The following is a 24625-nucleotide window of genomic DNA, read 5'->3' as shown; positions in this document are numbered from 1 at the left end:
GTGTGTGGTGGTTTCCTCTGGTTAGGTACAGTATAAATCAGAATATAGGTAGAGCTTTTCCCCCAAGAAGTGTATACGAAAGTTCCCTCTCATCTTATACGGCAGTAATTGGCAGAAAGCACTCTCATCTTATACGGCAGTCATTGGCAGAAAGCAAGTCTCCAGTTTGGCGAACACGAGAATACAAGTACCCCACTATCACCTGTACCTGCATGACAGAGCTACCTTTTGTGGGCTGATTCCTTTTCATTATTTCTGAATAGTACTTGTATTTAATACTTGTTTGTGCTTTATACTGGGTCAACTCTTCAGGATGAGTGCCAGAACTCCGCAGAAGTTCGGCATTCAAGGCGCAAGTGATAACCGCTTAACAAAGCAAAGGTCAATGCAGTAACCTAACAGCAGTTTGACACATCCAAGAGAAGCATTAAATAATGACAGAACTAGACGTCAAAGTTGTCCTGTCACCATTAGAAGAAACAATTTCCCAGACGTCGCAAGGTGAATAAAGCAAAGGGTTCCACTTTGTGCGCGATTTGTGCGCAACTGTTACTGGTTATATCGGAGGCTATCTGCTTCAAAGTGATTAAGCACAAGTGCTTAGGACTATAAGGAGGATGTAACCATTGCAGGTTTTAAGTGCGTCATTGTATGAAGCACAACGTGACCTCCAGTGCCTGCTAAGCCAATGAACATTTTATTAATCTCTATTTCCAGCTAAGGCGGTCGTGTAATAAAGGCCCAACCACATGCACGCGTAAAATACTCTCGCAACGATGTAAACCGGTGTAAGCATGTAAAGAACAGGCGCACTCCAGCACACACCGAATACATTGCTACGCGCTTGTTACGCCCAAGTAAGAGCCAGCCAGACATCGAAGTAAACTTTCGAGAGCACGGTGTTGACGCCAACCTCTGGAAGTGATGTTACCTGGCAGTCAGGTCGCATAACGAGACAGCTCATTGACAAATAAGCTAACTTGAGGGAGCAGTTGGGTCTTTGGGGCCGAAAAGCAGTCAAAGAAAGCGTCCTCTGAAAAATGGCGTTTTCGGTCTCCATGGCCATTTTTCTACCGGTCTGTAAATTTCCTCATCAAAAGGCACCATATTTTGTTGTTACTATATTATAATAGCATTTTAAAGTGCACTCTACAGCTCAGTTAGCGCAAAATTCGATGGTGAAATGGCACTTTTCTTGCAATGCAACGCTAGCATTTCGCCCTCAGATATCTCTGCACCCAGAGCAGGTACAACTGTAATTCTTCTTGCTTCTGATACCAAAATGTGTGGAGAATACAATGTTGGAAAGAAATTTTTTAAATGGAGGCTTTGAAAAATTATTATTGTGTTCAATTGGCACCACCTGCGAGCCATTTGTGGCAGAGCCCAGGAAAAGCGAAGTTCACTATGTTGTAAAACGACCAAAAATGGCTGAATCAAAAAAGTACTTCCTACGCTGTATTCTTTAGTCATTTGACTGCCTAGCCACGTGGTAGTTGCCATTCTGTATGAAGTGGTTATTTTGTAACTGTGTCCCAAAGTAATGGCAATTAATCATTAATTAACCAAAAATATAATCAACTTACAAAAAATCTAATGGCAGATTTGAAATCAGCACAAAAAAATCTATAATGCAGTGTAGTTTCATTAAAATTGGTTGGTAAATAAAAAAAATAGCTCTAAGACCAGTCTGCCCCCTTAACTACTGATTATGTGACAAAACTAAGTAATTTGTAAAATATGGAAAGCAGGACAATGGGAGAAAACACGCGAAGCAACGAGCAACTATGAGAGCAAAGGAGTTTACACCAAATTTGGCGGAGGGCTTTGTGCCTGCCAAGTACAGATACTGATTCTTAGCGTTTTTCAATGTCCCAAGAAATGTTTTAGTAGTTTGTGTACTAAATACACCCATTTTGTTAAAATAGGCATTATTTGCTTTATTTCAGTTAAAATTTACTCCCACCTCCCCTCGCGGGAACCCCTGTGTAGATGCGACACATAGAGGGTTCCGTTGTTGTTTCCGTTAGGTTGATTCTCCCATCGCGTGAAACGTGCCGTGAACCCCCTGCCACGGCTATGACGCAACGTGGCGCGGCTATGACTTTAATCCAATCCAATCCAAATCCAATCCTAGCCAAGCCAAGCCAAGCCAAGCCAATCGAATCCAATCCAATGCCCCTTGCGAGAGAGTGTTCGCTATCTGAGAGGAGAGGGGGTGAGCGGCGGAGAGTGCAGCTCGCGCGGCAAGGAGAATGGGGGAGGGGTGTGGACGGACAACGACAACGCCGTATGGAGGGTCAAGGCGAGTGAATGAGATGCCGTCGCATCTAAAAGTAGTTGAACCAGTCGCCCCAATGCCGAGACCGGGGTAGCTTAGCCACACTGCGCGGTGATTGGCTTACATGCGCGTTGCAACGATATACGGCTACTCGCCCTCTCCGGCGTCGTCGGTCGGCGTAAAGGCAGCGGTGTATGTTGCCGCATGCATACATCGTTACGTGAGTATGTCGATTTTACGCGTGCATCTGGTTGGGCCTTAAAAAGTGATCCCCACTGCAAATTCTCCTTTTCTCCCATTAGAATCACCCATTCATGATGCACTGGTGCACAAAAGTGCTCTGTGCATGTTAAAGAACGTTGGAAGTGGCAAATTAGATGGCAAACCTTATGCAAGTTACAAAATAAAAATAAAATTACGTACTGTATGTCCGTGACATTTGACTTTTGTGCGCCTACTATAGATACACAAGAAAAAATTCAGCAAATGCCACAATGCTTCAGTTTAGGCAAAAACGCAAATTTAACACACAGAAGAGATCCCTAGGCAAGGAGGAAAAACCAGCAGTGGAGGATCGCGAAGTTTTCTGGACCAGCCGGGCACTTTCAAAATGCCTAAAACACGACGTGCAACACGATGCCCGCTGCCTTATTTCACCAGCACACAAAAATGAGGCATGCAACCCCATTCACTGGCCCGAAGGCGATACCAGGAGAGCAATGGACACCGCGGCTGTGTTCTCTGGGCAGACACGCACAAGGAGAGAGAAGTGGGATCCGCCCAACGTACCAGTTCTTCTCAGTGAGTGGGGTGTGGGTGATGTGCTGCCTTGGCATGCTGCCAACCTGCAGTGTCAGCAGTGAGGCCAGCTGGTCCAACCGGCCGCCATCCTCGTATCCGGGCACCACGTCGCCCTCACTCCGTCGCTTCTCTTCTGCAAGTCACCACCAACAGGGCTCTGTGGCAATGCCCGTTTTTACAGGCTATCGCGCGACTACTACTTGGTCTCTTCTGTGTGGAACTGAGCACGTGAACACTCAACAGGCACAAACAAGCGAGGAACAAGAGAAGAACATACATTAAAAGCTAAGCAAAGTAAACAAGCGTGGTGAAGTAATTAGTGCGGAAAGTTGGGCAAGTTGGTGGTACTGGGATAACTGGAGCATGTTTTCTAATGTGAAAGAAAAAAAAAAAAAAAAAGACGGGAACTTGGAGAAGAACAGGGACGGGACAAATTCTATACATCAACTGAAAGTACAAAACAATGTACAAAATCAACCACGAGGCGGAGAGATGTATAAGCACCCCGTCACTGGCATTATCCAAGAAAGAACTGAGTTATCTAAACAAGAAATGCACATGGTGATGTAATGTGCGCAGAAGTGTAGTTTTGGGGGGCCCAGCATTTTCATGGTTTAATGTTTTGTGCTTTCAGTTAATGTCTAGCGTTTGTCCCGTCTGTATTCCTCTCTAAGTTCCAGTCTTTTTTGCGCTGGAAAACATGCCCCAGTAAAACAAACATGAGACATAAATGCAGAAATTTCCTAGCTAAACCTTGTTCACCACTACCTGCAATGCTAAATGTGCATTTTTACTTCAGAAGGCACCTCGGAGCACTTTGCTTTCAAGCGTAGTGAACTTTCTTACCAACTCTCACATGGCGCTAACACTCGACAAAAGGTTCTTGAAAGGCATGGTAGAAAAATGTAACCTAGTAGCTTCTCCCACAGGCAGATTTCATTGTTATGCAGACATTGCAACAGAGTACAGTACACACAATATCGTAGCTCCAAAGTGGGACATAGCGCTGCATGGAAAGTCCAGAATATACGCAAGGAAACCAAACAAGTGATGGGTGCTGAGGCATGGTAACAAAGGAGAGATCTGTGCTGTCCACCAAGGCAGCAACCAGGCCTTACTGGGAGAAATTTAGCATTCACACAGACCACACATTTACATGTAAGAAAGTTCTATGGCCATTTTTGTGGAAATTTCATTTTGCATCAAAGAAAATAGAAAAAAAAAAAAGGCATGTTGTTACAAGGCTAAACCCAGTGTCGCAGGGCTGGGAAACAGAAATCTGCTCTTGGCCATGATCTAGAATTGCTATTTATACAGAATTAAGACAGCCACACTGCAGTGTTTGAAGAGCTGCATTATTAGTGCATAGTCTTGAAACATAACAATACACTGCCCTGCAGATTTGGTTCAACAATACATTACACTGCAGACTCCATACAAACTGCTCTTCCACGTACTGCAGTTGCCTACAAGCCCCTTGTTAGCTCCCACAGCAAATCTGCCCAATTATAAAAGGTAAAAGGGTGTGTGATGTGTAGTAAGAGACCAGCTTTGAGGGATGGGTACTTTATTTGCTTCCCTGAATCATGTCCAAGATGCTAATACCTAGCTAATTTTCATGAACAGAAAATATAAAAACAGAAGAAATGGGCGCAGAAGAAAGCTCCACAGCTTTCGAAACAATGGTTGTCTCCGTCATCACGAGGCGACATCCACCGTCTGGTGCACCACTCTATTCAAAATGCACTTTCAGAGCTCGAATGTCCTCCAGAACCTCAATGGTTGTCACCCTCTGGGTGAAATTATCTTGGTTGGCCTTCTCCACTTTCTCATCCAGGTCTTGGTCCGCTGCAGCGGGCACATTTTTCACTTGAGAAACTATCTCTTCATCTGTGAGCTGTTTGGTGCTTACAAGTTTGGCTCTTCCTCTTGTTCCTCAAATGATCTCTGCACAGCCTCCCAAAACCCTGACCTGGCTTAGAATCTGGCACAGTAGAGCTGTGCACTGCTTCACTTCCACTAGAAATGAAGCGAGCCTCTCGAAAGCAGTTCGGTATTATGCTTGGTTCAATCTGGTCCCATACAGCACAGAGGACCTGAACAGCAAACTTTAGGTCTATTATGGAGTTCCTCTTTTGTTGCATGTCGAACAGCAACCAGTCAGCTAGGCGGGTTCGATACCGTGCTTTGGCGGAGCGGACAATGCCCTGGATGTGGTGCTAGGAGGGAAATATGCTGCTTTTGTGGCCAGGAGCTCTGGCACTTGCATGCAGCTGAAGAAGTTGTCCAGAAAAAGAATATTGTCTCTTTTTTCGTTTCTTCACTTTTCAGTCAAAGTCCAGCAGCCACTCGTTAAAAGATGACCTTGGCCATCCAAGCACTGGTTACAACAGTGTTGTCGATGCTGTCGCTCTCACCAGAAATGCACTTGAATTTGATGCCAACCTTCGCTGCATTTGAACTCGCCCGCTCCTAAAACGAGCGCAAGCTGTTCCGCACATTTCCGCAAAAGTATCCCGTTCAGTGGGATGTATCGCGATCAGGGATCATGCAGCCATAGGAGCAGTGAGTCTTCCACATCTGGAAAAGTAGGGACGCGGAGCCTGAACCCTTTTGGCTGAAGGTGACCCATTTTTGCTCTCTTGTAATGTGCACAATGCAAAGAACATCCGTTTAACTCTTTTGTGACCATGCCATAGGCCAGGGGTTCTCAGGCATGTTGGTCCCAGGGAACCCTGCTAAGCTCCGTTAAGTGCCAAGGAACCCATTTGTTTACGTTTCGCGTTGGTAGACAATGTTGCGAGTGAAATTCGAAACCACGGTAGATGCGAGTTGGGCGAAAATGGCGTCCTGTATCAATGCGCGCTCTGCAAAGGTGGACAGCGGTTTCAAGAACTTCGGCCACTGCTGTTGCTGATTTTCATTATCCCAGCAGCAGCGATGACTCCAGAAATGGTGTGGATTCTTTAGATTTTAGTTCTGATGAAGACTCTCCCATTCAACAGCCTCAGACTTCAGCAGGTGCTGCCAGGGAAGGTTCATTTTGATTTTGCACTGTATTTATAAACAAAACTTTCTTAATAACTGACGACTGCGTTATTACTTTCATGTGTAGGGTCTGGACAACGTGCGGCGGGGATATTTTGCCAAATGCACCTTGGCATATCGCATTATCACCTCCAAGATGACCTGGCACTCGTGTAAAATCGGCCATGCGGAGCGACGCCTGCTGCTTCTCAAGAGCGCTAAATTCTTTTTTCTTGGTTTTTACCACTGCAAACAAGCATGCTAGATGCATATTTTAGAGAGACCGAATGACTCTCGAGTGTCTTTGCGGAGTAATACCGCCGTCCCGGCCGTCACGTTTGTGGGCCCACAAAACTCCAGAACTTGGTATGCAGCGTTGATGTATACAGTGGAATCTCGGTGATACGAATTCGGTTGATACGAATTTCGTTGTGATACGAATTTTCAAAATTCCCCGGCCAAAATGCATTGTACGCAATGTAAAAAAATTCGGATGATCCGTTCGCATTTATCACCCGGTGCGGGTGATACGAACACGCAAGCCGCGAGCAGCCGCGAGCAGATGACTGCGGCGTGGACGGGAGGCGGGAGTGTTTGTGCGGCCGTGTGGCCTTGGTCGCACGCAGGCACAAAATCATTAAGCGTGAACTGCATGGAGCGTTTTCTGCTCACGAAAACGCGCCGCGCAAGCCACAGGCGCGCTGACGCCACCGCGAATACCACCCGCATGCGGCGCGCGGCGCGGTAAGCCGCGGCAACATGGCGGCGTCAACGGCCGCGAAGTAGGGCGGGTGGCTCGACCGACCGCTTCTGACCGCTCTTTAAAGAACAAAAGAAGTTGCTTATGAATTAAGGGAGCTGATGAGTCCGAAAACGACACTGTAAAGCATCGTCCGCGCGGCTAGGGAAAGCGCCTATCAAATATCCGCCACCGTGGTAAGCCTAAACATCTCCGGCGGAGCCAGCGGGCTGTCCGGAGCGCTTTCAAACTGCCGCCATGAAGAGCGTGCCTCCCCGTTGGCGCAAGTCGGCAGGCTCCTCCCACTGCCGCGCGCGTCGCGTGTCATTTTACGAGCGAGGTAAAATCTGACATGGGGGCGAAATCGTCAGCGCGGGCGTCAAAAGAACGCGCGCGCAAACGCCGACGCGCCCGAATGGCATGCGGTTCAGGCTTGAGTTCGTGTGCGCGCGTCGCGTCGGCGATGAGCGCGCGTTCTTTTGACGCCCGCGCTGACGATTCAGCCCGGCACCCAGGCGCCAGCCTCTGCCTCGGTTACCGCTAACTGCATTGGGAGGAGCCTCACGACTTGCGCCAATAGGAAGACGCGCGCCTCATTGTGATTGCGGCAATTTCGGAGCACTAGCAGCAGCTGGCTGGGCCACCTCCGCGGTGGATATTTGGCGTAGATGACATTTTATAGTGCTTCTCCCATACTGTCAGCTCCTTTCCCGCATGAGCAATTTAATTTACACATTGAGCTCCGTTTTAACAAAAGGTTAGAAGCGGTTGCTGAAGCTACCTGCACCTCTTCGCGGCAAGAGCCGACGCCATATTGCCGCCGCCTGTCGCATGCGCAGCACATTTCCATTTTTCCTCGTTTTCTGATGATACGAATTTTCGGGTGATACGAATATTTTTGCCGCCCCTTGAGATTCGTATGACCGAGATTCCACTGTATATTGAATCAGAACTTAAGAACGTAGAAACATTTTGTATATCTTAGAATTACTAAAATAATTTTTAGGCTCAGTAAAATTGCGTATTTGTGTTTTGTGTACACTTTTTTCTGTGTTTTTTTTTTGTTTGCTTACCAATAAACTGTCAATAATTACATCTTTCACAAAACTGCTGTTACCCTATGTGTTTGAAAGAGAAATCTATAAGCTACAGTTTCATGCATAGCAATGCTAAATGTGTTTTGCAGCTCAAGGAAAAAAAAAAGTTTTCTGGAAGCACTCAAAATCGGCCATTTATCCACGGTCACGAAAGAGCTAAGACGAATTCATGATAATACAAACAAATTTTCATGCTCCCTTCGAGTTTATCTTTCCAGGAGTTTACTGCATGAGCCGTACCTCCTAAGCTCATACCTTTAAAAAAAAATTGTGAACCAGGGGCTGTTGTGAAACAACAATCCCTTTAGTTGCAGAAAGAAGACACATTGCAACACATTACCTCAACTGCTCTTTGACCTGCACTGGGACAAAGCAAAAGACTTCCATCACCTACACAAATTTTGTAATGTCGGATAGGCACAAAGATAACCACTCGGCACCACAGAGTCATGCTTGCCTGCAGCTTTTGCACCAACCGTACTAGCACTGCTTGGAAGCCAGGGGAAAATATGTAGGCAACTGCAGCAACACTGCACAGTAACTGCCTTTGCTCTGCACTGAAACTCCATTACTGCCTTCCGTACATTGTTTTGTGCATTACAATGTTTACCTTGGGGTAGGTAATGAATCTTTGATTCTTTGCTCCTTAAAAGTGCCACTACAGGTTCCCGCAATAAAGCAGTCGCTGGCATGGCTTTAGTTTGCACGCGATTATGATGCGAATGCCATTTCTGAGCCAATATATAACAAAAAATTCCAATTTCCTTCACTAAACATGCAGGAGGCTTATGCTCTTTGCAACACTTTTTCTCTCATCAAAACAAATTAAAAAGTGTGCCCCGAATTTTTCCTACGCCACTTTAATTGCAAATGAAGCAACAACCACAGCTGTACTGTGGCCTGCAACTGGGCTTGTGCTGAAAATGGGGAGCAAAAGGGGCAGCCTCAGAACTAACTTGCCCCAGTCTCATCCACATCAATCTGGCCTGAATGGCAGAAACAAACCTTGTTCTGAAAGCCGCTTTGGAAGCAGGAATAAGTTTGGTCCCGTGTGCTTCTGGTCTTTTCCGAGAGCCACAGTCGCATCCATGCTGATCTGGCCTGGGCACAAGAACAAAAGATTTGACTCCAGAGAATCACACACCCAACAAGGTCAGTGAAGTAATTTTGAAGGAAAGCGTGAAGGACCTATAAGGTCCTCAGTACAGAAGCTAAGAACATCGTCACATGACCACAGGGAAATGTCATTTTGGCAACAGATGCACATTTTGAATGCTTGTCATTGGAAGAAAAAACCTCGGCCTGGAGTGAGAATCTTGTTCAAACTTCTTGATGTCACTCAAACTCTAACTGTGTCACAGGGTTCCCTATACTGCAGAGGTAGTACTCAATTCTTTGGAATTGGAGTTAATTCAGCTGAAGCATCATTTGACCATATTATGTGAGAGGGTCAAAAGAAAACATGCAGTAAATATGTAAGCTTTGAGTGCAGAGGTCACGGTACTGCCTGTGCCCCCACGGCGAAGATGTGTCGATGTCGTCACCCACCGAATGGGCTGCTGACAATGAAGCCGCCTTTACACGCAGTGCGTGTGCAAACAAGCAAGGTCGCGTCCAGCCTGGGACAAAAACATGCGGCTTTTTAAAGACGCTGCTTTTGACTTTGTTGGGTGGCGACCACCATGGCACCTCTTGCTCGGTTGGTTTATTTTTTCTTGTTTTTCTTTATTGTTTCCCCTTCCCTCACCAAGAGTATATATTGTTACAAGACGACGACGAGGATGCAAACAACGAAGAAGAAGAAGAAGAAGCTGGGCAGGTGCGCAGCCAGCGCCGGTTCTATGTCATGGCCGACATCTTGTAAATACTGATAATACATCGTTCGCCCATCTCGTGGTCTACGTCCTTTGTCCTGCCGCCACGTAACAATATGTTCATCCCAGCGAAAAAAAGGGGCTCTTTTGCTGTCGCACTTGATGTAGGTCACTGGGAGAGTTCCACAGCGCCGGTTAGACCCCGGCAAGCATTTTCTAAGCCCCACTGTGGGCTGTTCCGATTGTCCTGTATATATCCTGTATATACCGTATTTATTCGAATCTAAGCCGATAGTTTTTTGAAATACTGATATATCAAACTCCAGGGTCGGCTTGGATCCGAGGATTTTGAAACACACGCCAATTTCCAAGTGAAATTGAGGGAAGTGGCGCGCAGCTAGCGCCACCCAGAAAAGAAAGTATTGTAGCCAGTACTAGACGAGCCAGTAGCTACAGGGGCCATAGCTGGGGGCGATGCCGCCATTTTGAACTGTGCGGATAGTGGCCTGCGTGCGGTGTGGCGTTTGGTTTTGACAGCGCAATGGCACCAAACAAGCGGTGCCATTATAGTGCCACTTTTAAAAGAAAAGTTATTTTAGCCGCGGAGTTGTCGTCGAACGTTCAAGCCGAGCGGGACTTCAGCGTGGATGAAAAAAATGTCTGTCGTTGGAGGACGCAACGGGAGAGGATATTTGCGTGCGCCGCAACGAGGATGGCATTCAGAGGCTAGCAGTGATCATGACTCAGAATGAGCACCGCATCTTCATGTTCAATCAACGTGTTTTCTTTTTGTGAACGCTGACCTCGCCTTTTTGTTCGGCCTACATTCAAGATAAGTTTGTTTTTTTTTTCTCCCGTGGCTTCAGACTTTTGGGGGTCGGATCGGGGCCGGCCTAGATTTGAATAAATACGGTAATCTTGTATATGAAGTGTACATAGTTGGCACTCTCGGGGTTTGACTCGTCCCTTGCGGTGACACGAGACCTGGCAGTGCATTCCTAGAGGAGGAGAAGAACTCAAATTTATTAGATATGTAGCAGCAAACACGGAGGCCCTAAATAATAAGTTCCGGGGAAGTGCAAAACGCACAAAGCCACAGCGACACTTTGAAATATTTTGAAACTGTGGACTGTTCGCAATTTTTACAAACTATAGTGCATTTCAAAATCTGCATGCAGCACTGTGGAGGTCACACTGTTGTCAACAGTCCACCCACTGAGCCCGCCTAACTGACCATGAAGCGGGCTTTGAAGGGACATTTTCGTCTCCTCTCTGGGCAGGTGGACTCGTCAGGCCCACGGTGCAAGAATATTTAGGTGTTGACACTTCGCGCGGCGGCGCGGCCAGATCTTGTTCGCCGCTCCATGAGCTTCTCCGGAACGCCGCCAGAGTGCGCCCCGCCACGAGGGCCTGTGTGCTCCCCGGCTACGGTCGCCGTAATGCACGTGCTGTGGGATCGTCCGGTGCAGCGGGAGTGTACGTGAAGGTTTTTTCATTGCAGATAGGAACAGACAGATTTAAAATGCTCTCGACATCAAATAATTTAGGGCTACTTTCATTTTTACTCGTACAAACTGCAGCACTGCGCGGAACAGCAGCGAGAACGCGACCCTTCCGAGCTCGTTGGCGAAACGCTTTTATGCAAATAATTTTTTTTCGCTCATCCGCACGACTCACAAGAGCGTAGTTACTTTGCATCATTTCAAAATAAAAGGTTGTCCGAAACGCCCACGCTTGCCCATTTGGGCCGAAGAGCCTACGCGTATCATAAAATGTTGCTTGAGCAGTGTAAATCGCTGAAGCTGTGAGGTGGTAATACCCGCCGTGTAGAGAATATGCTAAAATTCGTCCAACTGGGGTTCTTTATGTGTCCAAAGATGTCAGTGAAGTTTCTGTATTTACCCTGTATCAGAAATGCTACCTCCATAGCAAAGCACACAACCTGCGCTGTTTTGCTGTGTAGCCGGACGCCTCCGCCGCTGTACGCGCGAAGGTCCGGAACGAAGCAAAACCAAGACTACAAATGCGACATTTTAATGGCTAAGGCAGTGCAGTGCTACCTACTGGACGGGAAAATGGTTAGTGAATATTTCCCGAGCTCTTCTCTATCAAGCTCGTCTTTCACGCCGATACCGACGGCGCTGAGCGGTTGTCTATCTCACGGAAAAACAGGCATTCATGTGCGGATATAAAATACTGACGCGACTCTGAACTGGGATTGGCGGGTGTCAGTTGAGAATAATTGCAGTCGGCGTGGTAAAGCGACTTGATAGAGCACAAAATCCTCCACTGAACTTAATAGGGTCAGGGCAAATTATACAGCTTTACCAACATATTACGTTAAACCAAAATGTACAGCGGGTAAAAACTGGGACCAAAATGGCTGTATAAAGTTAACCACTCCGTGCCATTGCACACGACATGTGGTGTGCCTGTGTAAATGCTTGTTTGAAAATACATGGAAGATACCGCCATGGGTAGCCTCAATTATTTTTAATAAACTTGGAACTTGGGCTAACAGGTTCTTTTGCACATTTTGACAAAAAACTGCACGTAGACAAAGACGAAGAAAAGAAAACACAAGAGCTCGTGTTTGTGTTTTCCTTTCTTTGTCCTTATCTATGCATGGTTTTTTTGTCAAAATTTGCAGAAGCCTCTTATTTTGTTTGGGTACCTTGCGAGGCTCCACAGTTTTGATACTGTGATATTTTACTGATCAGGGAGCTCAATCGAATAACAGAAGTATAACACTGACTGCGGAATCAGCGAAAGAAGGCGAATGGTGCCCGCATTCTGGGCGATGTGAATAATCCCATTTGGTCCTAATTCGGAGTCTTCCGTTGTAATGTCTATTATTTCGCACAGTGGCGTACCCAGAAATTATTTGCGGGGTTCTTATACGCAGCAGGTAAACAAAAGAAATTGATCCTCCGGTGAAACTATCATTCATTTTTTTCCGTTGAAACAATATTCATCTTCTGCCTATAAAAGTTATTTGTTTCCTCGACTGTAATATCTGCACAAAAATACGGGTGCGTACAGGACTCTGAAGAACCACATTTCTGAACAAACCAACATTCTTGCAATCTTTGTTTGTACATTTTAATGGTGTTAATACCATTGCTCTGCTACGCCACTGATTGCTCATGTATACATTCAGCGTAAGAACAAAAAAATACTTTTGTTCCACGGACGCCAAAATAGCAATTATGTGTAACACACATTCTTAACTAAAAGTCGCCTTTCTGCCTGGAGGAAACACAATTCATTGCAAGCGCCTTTCGCAGAGATTTGCCATCGAAAAAGCACACGGGTCGCGACATCCGCGCACTGCGTAGCCTCTCTGCACCGCGTGAGTTCCACAACGATCACTGCGGCTCGGTGAACGATCGGTGACGAACACAACGTGGAAGCTGAAACATATTGTCTACTCCTCGGGATTGATTCTTCCGGCATAAAACACCGAAACGCAGCTTGAACGACACAGAAAGTCACGCACGCCGCGCCTGCGCCGCGCATCCACCGCAGCTGCGCCCGCTACTCCTCAAGCGATAGCCGGCCCCTCATTCGCAGCGCCCCTGCGCCGCTGCGGTCTGCGCGTGTACTAAAGGCGAACACGATCTGGCCGCGTTCTCCGCCGCCGCGGCCGGCGAGTGTCAACACCTAAATATTCTTACACCGTGGTCAGGCCCCGGCGCCTATTGTCGCTTTCCTATTTCCGCTTTCCTTCACGGTGAGTTAGGCGCCCTCAGTGGGGGGACTGTTGACAACAATGCAGCCTCCACAGTGCTGCACGCAGCTCCTGAAATTAACTATAGATGAGAAAAAGCAGAAGATGCCACGCATTAAGAGCAATCTAGCGCACACGCTTTGACATCTGGGTCGGTGGTTTTGGAGGCGTGCTACACTACCGTATTTATTCGAATCTAAGCCGATAGTTTTTTGAAATACTGATATATCAAACTCCAGGGTCGGCTTAGATTCGAGGATTTTGAAATACGCGCCAATTTCCAAGTAAAGTGGCGCGCAGCTAGCGCCACCCAGAAAAGAAAGTATTGTAGCCATTACTAGACGAGCCAGTAGCCACTTAAGGGCCATAGGCCGCCATTTTGAATTTTGCGGACCCTGTTCTGTGGGACAGTGGCCTGCGTGCGGTGTGGCGTTTGGTTTTGATAGCGCAAAAAGAAGCGGTGCCATTATAGTGCCGCTTTTAAAAGAAAAGTTGTTTTAGCTGCGGAGTTGTCGTCGAACGTTCAAGCCGGGCGGGACTTCGGCGTGGATGAAAAAAATGTCCGTCGTTGGAGGACGCAACGGGAGAGGATTTTGCGTCCTCCAACGATCGCCCAGAAGTTGCCCGGTGATTTTGAAGAGAAACTGATTGAGTTCCAGCACCGCATCTTCATGTTCAATAAACGTGTTTTCTTTTTGTGAACGCTGACCCTGCCTTTTTGTTCGGCCTATATTCGAGGTAAGTTTTTTTTTTTTTCGCGCCTTCGGACTTTCGGGGGTCGGCTTAGAATCGGGGCCGGCCTAGATTCGAATAAATACGGTATATGAGCTACGCTCAAAGCTCGTTACAGTCAACCCTCAATGTAACAAACTGCAATGTAACGAAATCCCCGATGCAACAGACCGCGTAATTTTTTTTAACTTCAAATGTATGCACCATGTATTTTCACCCTCTGTGTAAAGAAGTGCTGTTTGGCGAAATTTCAATGTAACAAAGTTTCATGAACAACTGGGCACGAAATTTTGGCTGTAGAAGTAGATTTCAGGAGACGCAAGCGCCAAGACGGGGTCTCTATAAAACGCGAACGGCGATGCGGGTCGCCCAATGCCGTGGATGCAACGAGACACGGAATCCGTGAGTGAGCTTCTTGCCCGCAAGCTCGTTGCCTACAAACTGCGCATGATGCTGCTGCCGCTGCCACTTTGTCCTTCATTTGAATTTGTTCAGGCTTGTTGGGTTCCACTGTTCCAGGAAGCGCACAGCAAAGCATTTGTGGGTCTTTCTGAGCCTGAGCACACGTTTTTTCAAGGCCGCATCCGCGATTGCGCGCCGGTGGCAGCTTCTGCCTCGGCCACAAAGTGACTCTTGCCACACGCGGCAGCGGGAGGAGCCTGAAGGTTTGCACCAATGGGGAGACGCGCAACTTACGTCAGGAGCTTCGAAGCACTCGGGAATGCCGGCTGGCCCCACCAGAGACGATTAGGCTAACCATCAGGGAGGACATTTGATGGGCGCTTTCCCGAGCGGCGCGGATGCCGTTTTACAGCGGAAATTTCACCCACATTATCGGCTTCCTGTCCACATGAACAACTTCATTTGCCGCTCGTGTAGTGCTTCAGCGAGCGCTTAGAAGTGGTCGCTGGAGCTACCCGCATCGTGCGGGTGGTCTCCCTCATGGCTGCGCCAGCATGCCTGTGGCTCGTGAGGCGCATTTTTGCGTGCACAAAATGCTTCATGCGGTTCACGCTTATGCCCGCATTGACTATTAAGCTCCAACAGAAACAGAAACAGTGCGCCAGCCGCCGTGTATGTACACCACGTTTTTGTTTGCAGGAACTGCTTCACACGGTTAACACTTCATTTTAACCTCAAATTTCAATGTAACAAAGTAAATTACGATTTTACCAACTTCGTTACATTGAGGTTTAACTGTATAATGAAGTTGAAGGGCAGCCGTAATTATTCTGTTATATCCATTATTTCGTTATATCAGTTATAACAGTTTAAGGCAACGTATGCTCAATTGGGTGCACAACTATAAGCATGCGAAAAAGGAAACCGCCTTGCGGCCCACTGTACCTCTACACGATCACGCATGAGATGGAAGTTGAATAGATGACAAATATTTTGCTTCCTCAATGCGCACACTGCCTATTTTATTTTACTCTAGATATAGGTGGAAAAAAGTCCGTGATGTTGCTTCATTCCGGACATCACAAGCGAAAGACTTCTTTTTCAGCAATGGCCACCGCGTTGGTGCTGTTTTCGCCATTGCCATTAGCGCCGAAGATACCACTTGTAAACAGCATCCTTGACTGGCTTGAACGTCGCAGTTCACAACTTCGCACGACAGTTTACGGAAATGTGGCCGTAAGATGTTGCCTCGTGATTGGCAAGAATGGTTGACAACATGCTGACCACAATGCTGAAGTCGTGGGCAACCTGAGATTTCTTTGTCCTGGACTCGACAACCTTTACAATGGCTTCCTTCTGCTCCACTGAGATTGCTGTTCTCTTATGCTTTTCACAGCCTTCATCAATGGCATTGTGAAATCGGCGACGTGACCGTATGAAGGCTGAGAAACAACGGTGCACGGCGATCGAGTCTATTGTTGTGAAGAAGTCGTGGCACACAAAGCAGAAGAAGGCTGAGAGAGCATGGTGCGCAGCGACCGTGCTCAACTGATCTCCGCCATTGTCGAAAAGCACGTGCACTGTGCAGACGTGCACACAACCCTTGACTAACCTCGACTGTGCGGGGAGCCCAGCAAACTGGTTTTTGACAGAGATGGAAACCACCTTGCGCCACTTCGCAATGCCGTCACGTGGCCCGCCCGCCCACTCACTTTGCCCCACTGGCTGAACAAGGACGATGGCTTTCTTGGCCATGCGTGGCGTGGCTGTGGGCCGTAAGAACACGCTGTGGTCAGGTTTTATTGGGGGGACCAACGCAAGCGACGGCAAAGGTGCCGTGGACTCCCAGGCATGAACGTTCGACGTGCCAACGTCGTCGCAGGCATTAGATGGGGTTGACCTTCTACGTCATTTCTTCGGTCTCCATGGCGACGACGAAAACGGCATCAATGTGGTGGCCACCACCAAAAAGGAGTTCTTTTGCTTGCGTTGTCCGAAACAAAGGAGCACCATGAACATTTTTACAATAAAATAGGCAGTGTGCGCATTGAACAAGCAAAATAGTTGTCTTCTATTCCATTTCCGTCGCATGCGCGGCCGTGTAGCGATACAGTGGGCCGCGAGGTGGCTTCCTTCTTTGCATACTTACAGTTGTGCACTCAACTGAGCATACATTGCCGTGAACTGTTACAATTGATACAACGAAATAATGGATATAACGAAATAATTATGGCTCCCCTTCAACTTCGTTATAACGAGGTTAGAGTGTGGTTGGCTCAAATCACCTTTGCTGCATAAGTAATAGTACTTTAATGAAGCTCAAAAACCTTCCTGTTTTGCCATAGTACAAATGAAATAACGAGCACTGAGAAAGTGTGGCAGCATTTAAAGGAGTACTGACACGAAATTTTCGTGTGACGTTTTCGCTGCTACGGGTGCCTACCAGCCCAATAATCATAGAATGGGACATTAGACGGTCCATCGCAGCATAAACAATCCTTTACAGCGCCGTTTAGTCGCGCAGTTTCGGTTTCGACAAAACGAGCACTGAGCAGCCGCTATGACAGGAGGGTGCCCGTGACATCCCCATTCTAGTCGCACCGCTGCCGGTCTGGATATGCGGGCGAGCGAGCACACGCGCGCGCCCAGACCGGCTGAAGTTTTCACCATCCCCACGCGCCCGCACAGCATGACGTCAGTCCCGAAATCATGACATGATACACACGGCATAGTAACGCGCGCCAACCACAGCCACTGCGTCGGCTACGTCACGGGAGCCCCGATGTTGGCAGTTTGGGTAGTTTGGGCAAGTAGCAGATGATGTCATGCTGGCCCGCTCTGGGCTTTCTTGTGCGGGCAAAGATTAAAATGTTATACTGGACGGTTACTGTTGAAACTTGCTGGGAGATATCTGCTGATTAAAAGGAAGCAGTTTACATAGTTATATCAGCTTCGAAATTTTGTGTCACTACTCCTTTAATGAATTGTAGGTGCACTCATCCCATATAAACTACGGTAAGTGACCAGCTGGCCAGCCCTCTGGCCAGCCAGACTGCTGGAGAACCAGTCAAGCTCCACTTGGCGCGATTTTCTCAAAACTGCCAAACGCGCACGAAGAGGTCGTGTGTATAGTACTCACTCAACCGGCTGCAGCATCACTTCCGCCGTGCCATAATAGTCACTTACGATATGCATGCGCATATCTCAGGTGTCATATTTTGTACCTTGGAATCTTTCTAGTCAAACTATACGAAAATATGGTTTACAAGAGGACGAAATTTTCACTGTAGTTTGCCTAAAAGCATGCCCATGCAAGCACCATCTCATGTGCTGCTTTTCACTGTTTTTTTTTTTTTTCAGCTTACTTTCTCCGTGGCCGTAATTTCTCAGAGCATCTACCCAAAGAAAGAAATTCTTAGCAACGCATACACATCATATGAAAAATAAAACAGCAAACGTCAAATGGAGCAGACATGGGGTACCTTTATACTTGAGCTTTGACTTTGCGAAGACTGCATCGAGTGTCTCATTCATGGCGTCCACATTCTCTGGGGAAAAGTCTCCAGGTGTGCATTTGTTTTGCACAAACACTGCACGACACACACACAAAGAAAGCACATCGTTAACACAAGGGCTCCGATTCTCTTCTCTGCCTTACAATGGAATGCCTCAGGCTAACTAGATAGTAGATAACTAGATAATAGATAACTAGATAGTAGATAGTAGTAGGCTAACTAGATAGTAGATATTTAGACCCACATAGCCAGAAGGCTGCTGAGAGACTAACTGACAGAGACACAACAGGGCGGCAAGCAAACAACTGTCTGCCATGTACTTTTGTCTTTCCATGTTCTCGCACTCGTTTCTTGACCACTTGCAAGTGGGAGCTGTGACTCAACAAAATCAGAGTTTGAAATGCACTGCAAGACAAGCTGTTACTTTTAAATGGACCCTGCAACACTTACCATCGACTACTCGGAATGTATTTTGAGGTAAAGTCTATTGTCCCAGAAATCTCCTCCCGCAAGAATTTTGAAAATACGTTCACTATCACCGAAACTACGCGCGATGAAAAATCGCGCATAAATGTTCCCTCTCAACTCAACCGCGGACAACGCGACGAAAGCTGCGCACGCTCTCCCGGAGAGGGGGGCGGCGCGCGGCGTTCTGTTCGGCGGCCTTCGATATGTCGCAGGCTGGGGAGTTTCGTCCTTTTCCCCACAACGTGGACGGGTCTATTTCCGGTCTGGTGCCACAAAAAAGCAGGCATGGTGGCCTGCTCGCAAGCAAGCGCTCAGGCCGGTAGGGCGTTTTTGGAGCAATAAACGTTTGTTGTCGAGTGGGCTCGTTGAAAGTGGAATATTTAGTTCGTCATTCAAACTCCGCGCACACTCAAAACAAAAGAAACACCAAAAGCATGCGGACAGGTTCAGACTTAGAAGAGGTTCATACACAGCGCCGACGACGGCTGATCGTCACAGGAAATGCCAGAATTTAGCCGCGAAGTTGACCAGTGACAGCCAATAGGACAGCCAGAATAGCCATGGCCCGATTGACGTCACAGAGGCCATGCCAAGGGTGCATAATGAACAGAATTGAAGAGAGCGCGGTTGGTTTTTCCGAGTCTTTCACCACGATTTGCACGCTTACCGCTTCACATGCACGTGTAATATCTGGCTGGGGTGTTCCTGGAAGTCTACTTTAAACGTCGCGCAGGTTTACTTGCACTGCACGAAGAGTGTTGCAGGGTCCCCCCTTTAAGCCAGAAAGAAAAACTCAGTGTAAGACACTATGCATTACGTAATTGTTCTGTGACAAGTAGCCCCATTGCAAGCAATTCCTATAAAAAAGCATGTGCTTTAATGCAATCAGTGTTAACAGGGTTATGGCATATCAAAGGCCCACTTATTTCTTTTCTTCTCTCTCACTAATTTTTTGCAACGTGCACATTACAACTCGCTGATGACTGGCCTTATCTTGCATACGAATTTGTGCAACTGTCGGTTTGCGCCTACATTTCACAAATATTTCACATTTCCCTAAAACTCCGCAGGATGGTGGCGCCATCTGGTGAATGTTCCAGCAAAGTCCAAAGACTACTGAAACTGCCACACACGTCCACGTGATCATGACATTGCATGCCCAACAATGCATGAGTGCATGCTGGAGCGAGAGGCACAGTTTAACTCTGGCACAGATCAGAATCATGTACCCGAGTAAAAGGGAATGTTTTCATGCCTCTTATTGCTGTTAAATTTTGCAATTTGACTGTTGCGAGGTGATCATTGCTAAAACCTGGAGGATAAGTAGATCGCACCACATTAGCTGTGCTGAAGTATGCAAGTCAACTCCAAGCTGCAATGTTATTTGCACATCCATCTATCACCAGACAAGCACTGAAGAAAACAAGAGCACTAGAAATGAGGAATAGCAGACAAGCTCAAAGTGGTATCGCCTGATTTGGGGAATAGAACAGTGAAAGCTCTTTCAGATTAGATTATTCCTGGCTCCACTAAAAAACATTCAAGTGCTTTTGACACCTGTACTTGGACTTGTAGTTATGCTGAGATCAATCCCGTAGATGCAGCCACCCTTTTTTTTTTAATTTTGGACAGTTAATTTGGAGCAAATCACTTAACAAATACCACACTCCAGACATACCTACCGAGGTGAGGAAAGCTCTCAGTGACATCGTCGCTGTTACTGCTGCGGCTCTGGTCGTGTGAAGAAGTGGTCGGCTTCAGCATCTCAGCTGTTAGCACAAACCTGCGCAGGGATAAGGCGTCACAGTAACTTGCACAAATGGACATAACACACGATTAAAGGCTATTTATACAGTTTATAACAGGGTTTATTGATGGAGACGGCAAGGCAGTAGGCAGAACAAGAAGGCGGTAGAAGAGCCTAAGCGGATTCCCGGTGAAAAAAAAAACCGCGCAAGTTGGCATTTTCTGATGGAGACAAACAACGAAAATGCCAGAGTGCCAAAATTTCAGTGCACATTAAGTAAAAGGGCATTGAAGTGATCTGCAAACCTAGTAATATAGAATAAAGTCTTGTGCATGCACGCTGTTCCGTGCATGCCCTCGTCTTGTGCCAATGAATTAAAATGGAGATTCCACTTGTACCAGTGCCCGGTGCATACCCCCGAGAATACACCCAGCGAATACCCACTTTTAACAACATACCAAGCAGCACTCCTTCGTGTGACCAATTGTCTAACTACAAGTTAGCCAATTAACAAGCAAAAAGCAAATTGGCCAAGGATAATAATGAGAATACTTAAAGGAGCCATGAAGAGAAAACACAAGTTTGGTTCATTCAAAAGATTGTCTCGTTAGAATCATATTGACACCACTTTTAACGTAAACTTCGCTCAAATAAGCTACATAATTAGGAAAAACGGGAATGGTCATGCGACCCACCAGCTCATTTCCCGCAACAGAACCTGTGATGTCACATGGGCTAAGCTCTGCGATTGGCGGAGGCTGGCAGAAGCAGACGCAAATTAGGTAGAGCTTACAAACTAGACGAACGAGCGATTTGCGCTTAAATTTAGGGCACATTCTTTACAAAGCAATAAGAATGATGGGACAAACAGTGGAAGTTACGAAAGCACATGTAAACATAGAAGTACTGATGCGTTCTGCTGTTCGTACTGCGCACATCATGCTTTGGTTTAGCTGCACAGCACTACGGGGCTTGGGGTTGTCTCAGACGACACTGGCCGATTGACGCAAGCAACGGTGTCTTACGTGACCCCATTTGTCGAGCGAGCACTGTTTCAGGGAACGAATATTTTCTCCCAGAACAAAAACAATCCAGGTTTAAATGCGGGCAAAAACAAACCAAACGCTTGCCACGGTATGGTGGCGCCATCTAGGTTACGGAACGTAAAGAAACGCGGGAACAAACCAACACCGCTGTACAGGGTGGAGACAACCTTTGAACGGTCCCATGCCGCCGCAATTAGGCCAACGGGCTCAGCGCGTTATTCTTTTCGTTTCCCACGAGACCTAGCAACGCGAAACAGACAATATGATTCAAACTTCTTCAGTAAATCGCGTTGCGGCGATAATTTTAGCGCGGTTTTGACACAATGACTTGCTTCGGTGGCGAGCCAGCAACCGAACATGGCGGCGCCAGCGTTACGTGTCTCTACCCTGTACGGCGGATGCGTGAATGAAGGTATTCTAGCAATTCTAGGCTGCAGAGCGGTCGGTTCCCGTGATGTCACTTGGGACCACGAAAACGCACGATTGAGCGGGAAAATCAAAATTTTAACCTAAATTGTTTAATTTCTCAGTGAATAAAGCACCGTTTGTATCCGGACAAGCGCTGGGGGCACTATAAAACACGAAATCTTTCGAATAAAACCAACTTGCATTTTCTCTTCATGGCTCCTTTAACTTTGCAAGTGGAACTTAGAAGCATAAATGCCTATCAAGACACAAAACAAAAGGTAAGGACGGAAATGGGTAAAAATCTGCAGAAATTCAGAAAATTGTCTACTAATGGGTGGTATTCTTATGCCGCTTGTCTAGAGTGTGCGGGGAGGCAAACTCCTCCACTGGGGCTAGGAGGTGCTAGCGACGCCCTCCTCCTTAGTGGGGCGAGGGTGATCCTCATGCAGCTCCCTCCTCTCCCTACGGGGATGCGGGACGCACGTCGTGAGACCACCGGAGGGAGATATCGCCACCAGAAGCGCGGCGCACGGGTACATAAATGCCTTTCAGCCACTTTTGGCCGTTCTTGCATTGACCATTGTTTCTCACCAGGGCAGGTCACAGCACCCACTGTGTCGATTTGCGCATGCCTTGATTGGGTCAGTGCATTTATCTACGATGTCTATTGAGTATCCGGGCATACCCCGTTCTAATGGCGGGGTTGCCCGCATCCGCGCTTTGATGGCTCGCGCCGTCTTAGGTCAGCGGACGAGCACCGATGCCGCCTGGTTAAGCCCAGTGGCTTAATATGTATAGCTGCCACAGAGAGCCCCTTCCCCTATCTCAGTGAGTGTCGCGGACAGCACATAAGGCAGTGGGCACTAACAGCTGCCTGAAAACGGGCTGTGCACACGCTGACAGGTGTATGCCCCAGGGGCTATGTATGTAGTGCGGTGTAGTATTTTGTATCACGGTTGTCCATGTAATAAACCTTTGTACTATGAAAGATATCGCTTCCTTGATAAGTGACTAACGACGTACACGGGCAACAAGAGCCGTGCCTCGCTCTCGAACCCATTGTGGGCAGAGTCTCTTGACAGTTCGGTGCTGTGCGAGAGCAGTGAGAGTAACGACGGCACGTTATTCTATTGTCCCTTAACGCGAAGTATTAACGATGCCCACAAGTGTGAGTTCTTTACAGCCAAATTTTTTGGTTTTTCAAAATGCCGTTCAACCAATTATCCCCCATTCATGCTATTATAACAATTAAAGGTAAAACTTCTGCGAAATCTTCGTTGTTGCGGAAATGCAGGGCGTTACACGGTCCTGGCTGAGGGGGTACTTGGCAAAGAACGCTACGTGTTAGAAGTGTAGGGAGCAGACTCAGTTGATGTGGTTGATGCAGCTTCCTACATTATTTAAAGAGCGTAGGCCCGGCCAGAAGTGGGAGCAGCGAAGAGGAGCAACCGCCCAGCTGCAACCGCCCAGTCGTGTTTGATCTCTGTTGTGTTGTGTGGAACTGCTGACGCTGCCAGGCACTGCTGATGATGATTGTGAAAGGATGCGAATGATGATAGTGGCGCTAATCGTGACGATGGCGATGATGTAACTACAGAATATAATTGTTGCAATATGCAATGCTCATTTAAGCCGATCCTGCGAAATATGCATCCAGCCTACCACCGCGGACGCCGTCTAGCCCAAGCCCAAGCACACATTCCCGCTACCCTCCCCCTGAGCACACTCTCTACGTAGACGCAGCGGCCTACCCCACCCATCCTGCCTTCGCACTCGCTGTAGTAGGCGCTGCTCCAACAATCCCTCAGGTCTCAGCTACAGTCGCCACCACCTTTTCGGTAACTGCGGAAAAGGCGAGTGATGTGATTGTGTTGAGTCATTTTGGAGCAGCGAAATTGGCTTTTGGAGCAGCCAGTACGAGCATTAAGATTTGAGAAATATTGCTAGAAGGGGAGCAAAACAACCCAGAGGAGCCCCAAAAGCAGCATCCTGGGCAAACAGAAATGTTTAAACAAGAAAAATTCCTTCAGAGCAGACAAGTTTCTGCCGCACAGATGTCTATAAGCATTAACTATGAACTGTCTCAAGACAAGCACCGAAAGAGTTCGTGCGAGTGTGTAGATGCATTCACTGCATGACACAACTGATCATGAAAGAACTTGAAGTTTTATTTAAAAAATGACTATCGGGGTAGCATTCCAATCGGCAGGCTACAGAACGTTTCGTAAAACCATAATGAACAAAACACAGTGACACGTGACAGAATGTACTGAGTGCACTGAGTGCATTTTATGTAAAAGCTTCTAGCACCCAGCCTAAATGTCTGTTTCTCTCCGGGTTCCCAAGACGAAATAGCATGCTACATGTCCTCTCCAACTTCTAAACTCGCTTTCCAATTTGCAGGGAACTAGGTTAGCAACAACGGCAACTCTCTGGCTTTTTTGAGCGGTAAGACTGTCTTAATGAAGCACCACCCAGCTTGTGAAAGAGGGTCACCTATGATGATCATTGAGTAGGTGGACCAACGGCTAACTTATTTAAAATGAAGACAAAAAAAATCAGTGAAAACGTCGACCACATTCTTCACGAAGAGTAGCGTTGCAAAGAAAGTTTCATCATAAAATGCTTTCCTGAAGCACTCCTGTAGCGTTCCTCCTGAACGACATGTTCAGTCAGGCAAGATCACTTTCTTGGAAGCTCAAAACTTTTCAATGAACCGGCTTACAGCCAGTCCCAAATTAAGTGGAGTTAGTCACGTGAACTCCTGCCAAGCTTTCATCATCATCATCATCACCAGCCTATCTACGCCCACTGCAGG

At 47.2% G+C, this 24625-nt stretch overlaps 1 protein-coding gene across 1 annotated transcript in view; it reads right to left on the bottom strand.

Moving 5' to 3' along the window:
• LOC144178844 (nonsense-mediated mRNA decay factor SMG9-like) overlaps nucleotides 1-24625 on the bottom strand; it is a 39926-nt gene that overhangs the window by 817 nt on the left and 14484 nt on the right. Inside the window, exons 4-7 of the mRNA XM_077706980.1 lie at nucleotides 20289-20389; nucleotides 18106-18213; nucleotides 8951-9046; nucleotides 3071-3215 (exon numbers count right to left, since the gene is read on the bottom strand). Coding sequence (XP_077563106.1) covers nucleotides 3071-3215; nucleotides 8951-9046; nucleotides 18106-18213; nucleotides 20289-20389 — 450 coding nt within the window. The remainder of the gene's footprint in view (nucleotides 1-3070; nucleotides 3216-8950; nucleotides 9047-18105; nucleotides 18214-20288; nucleotides 20390-24625) is intronic.

This window comes from Haemaphysalis longicornis, unplaced genomic scaffold (genome assembly GCF_048455015.1).
Source record: "Haemaphysalis longicornis isolate Haplotype H1 unplaced genomic scaffold, Haemaphysalis longicornis Haplotype H1 scaffold_4, whole genome shotgun sequence".
Taxonomy (NCBI): Eukaryota; Metazoa; Arthropoda; class Arachnida; order Ixodida; family Ixodidae; genus Haemaphysalis; species Haemaphysalis longicornis.
Note: the sequence above shows the minus strand (reverse complement) of the source record. Positions and strands in the feature narration are given on the sequence as shown.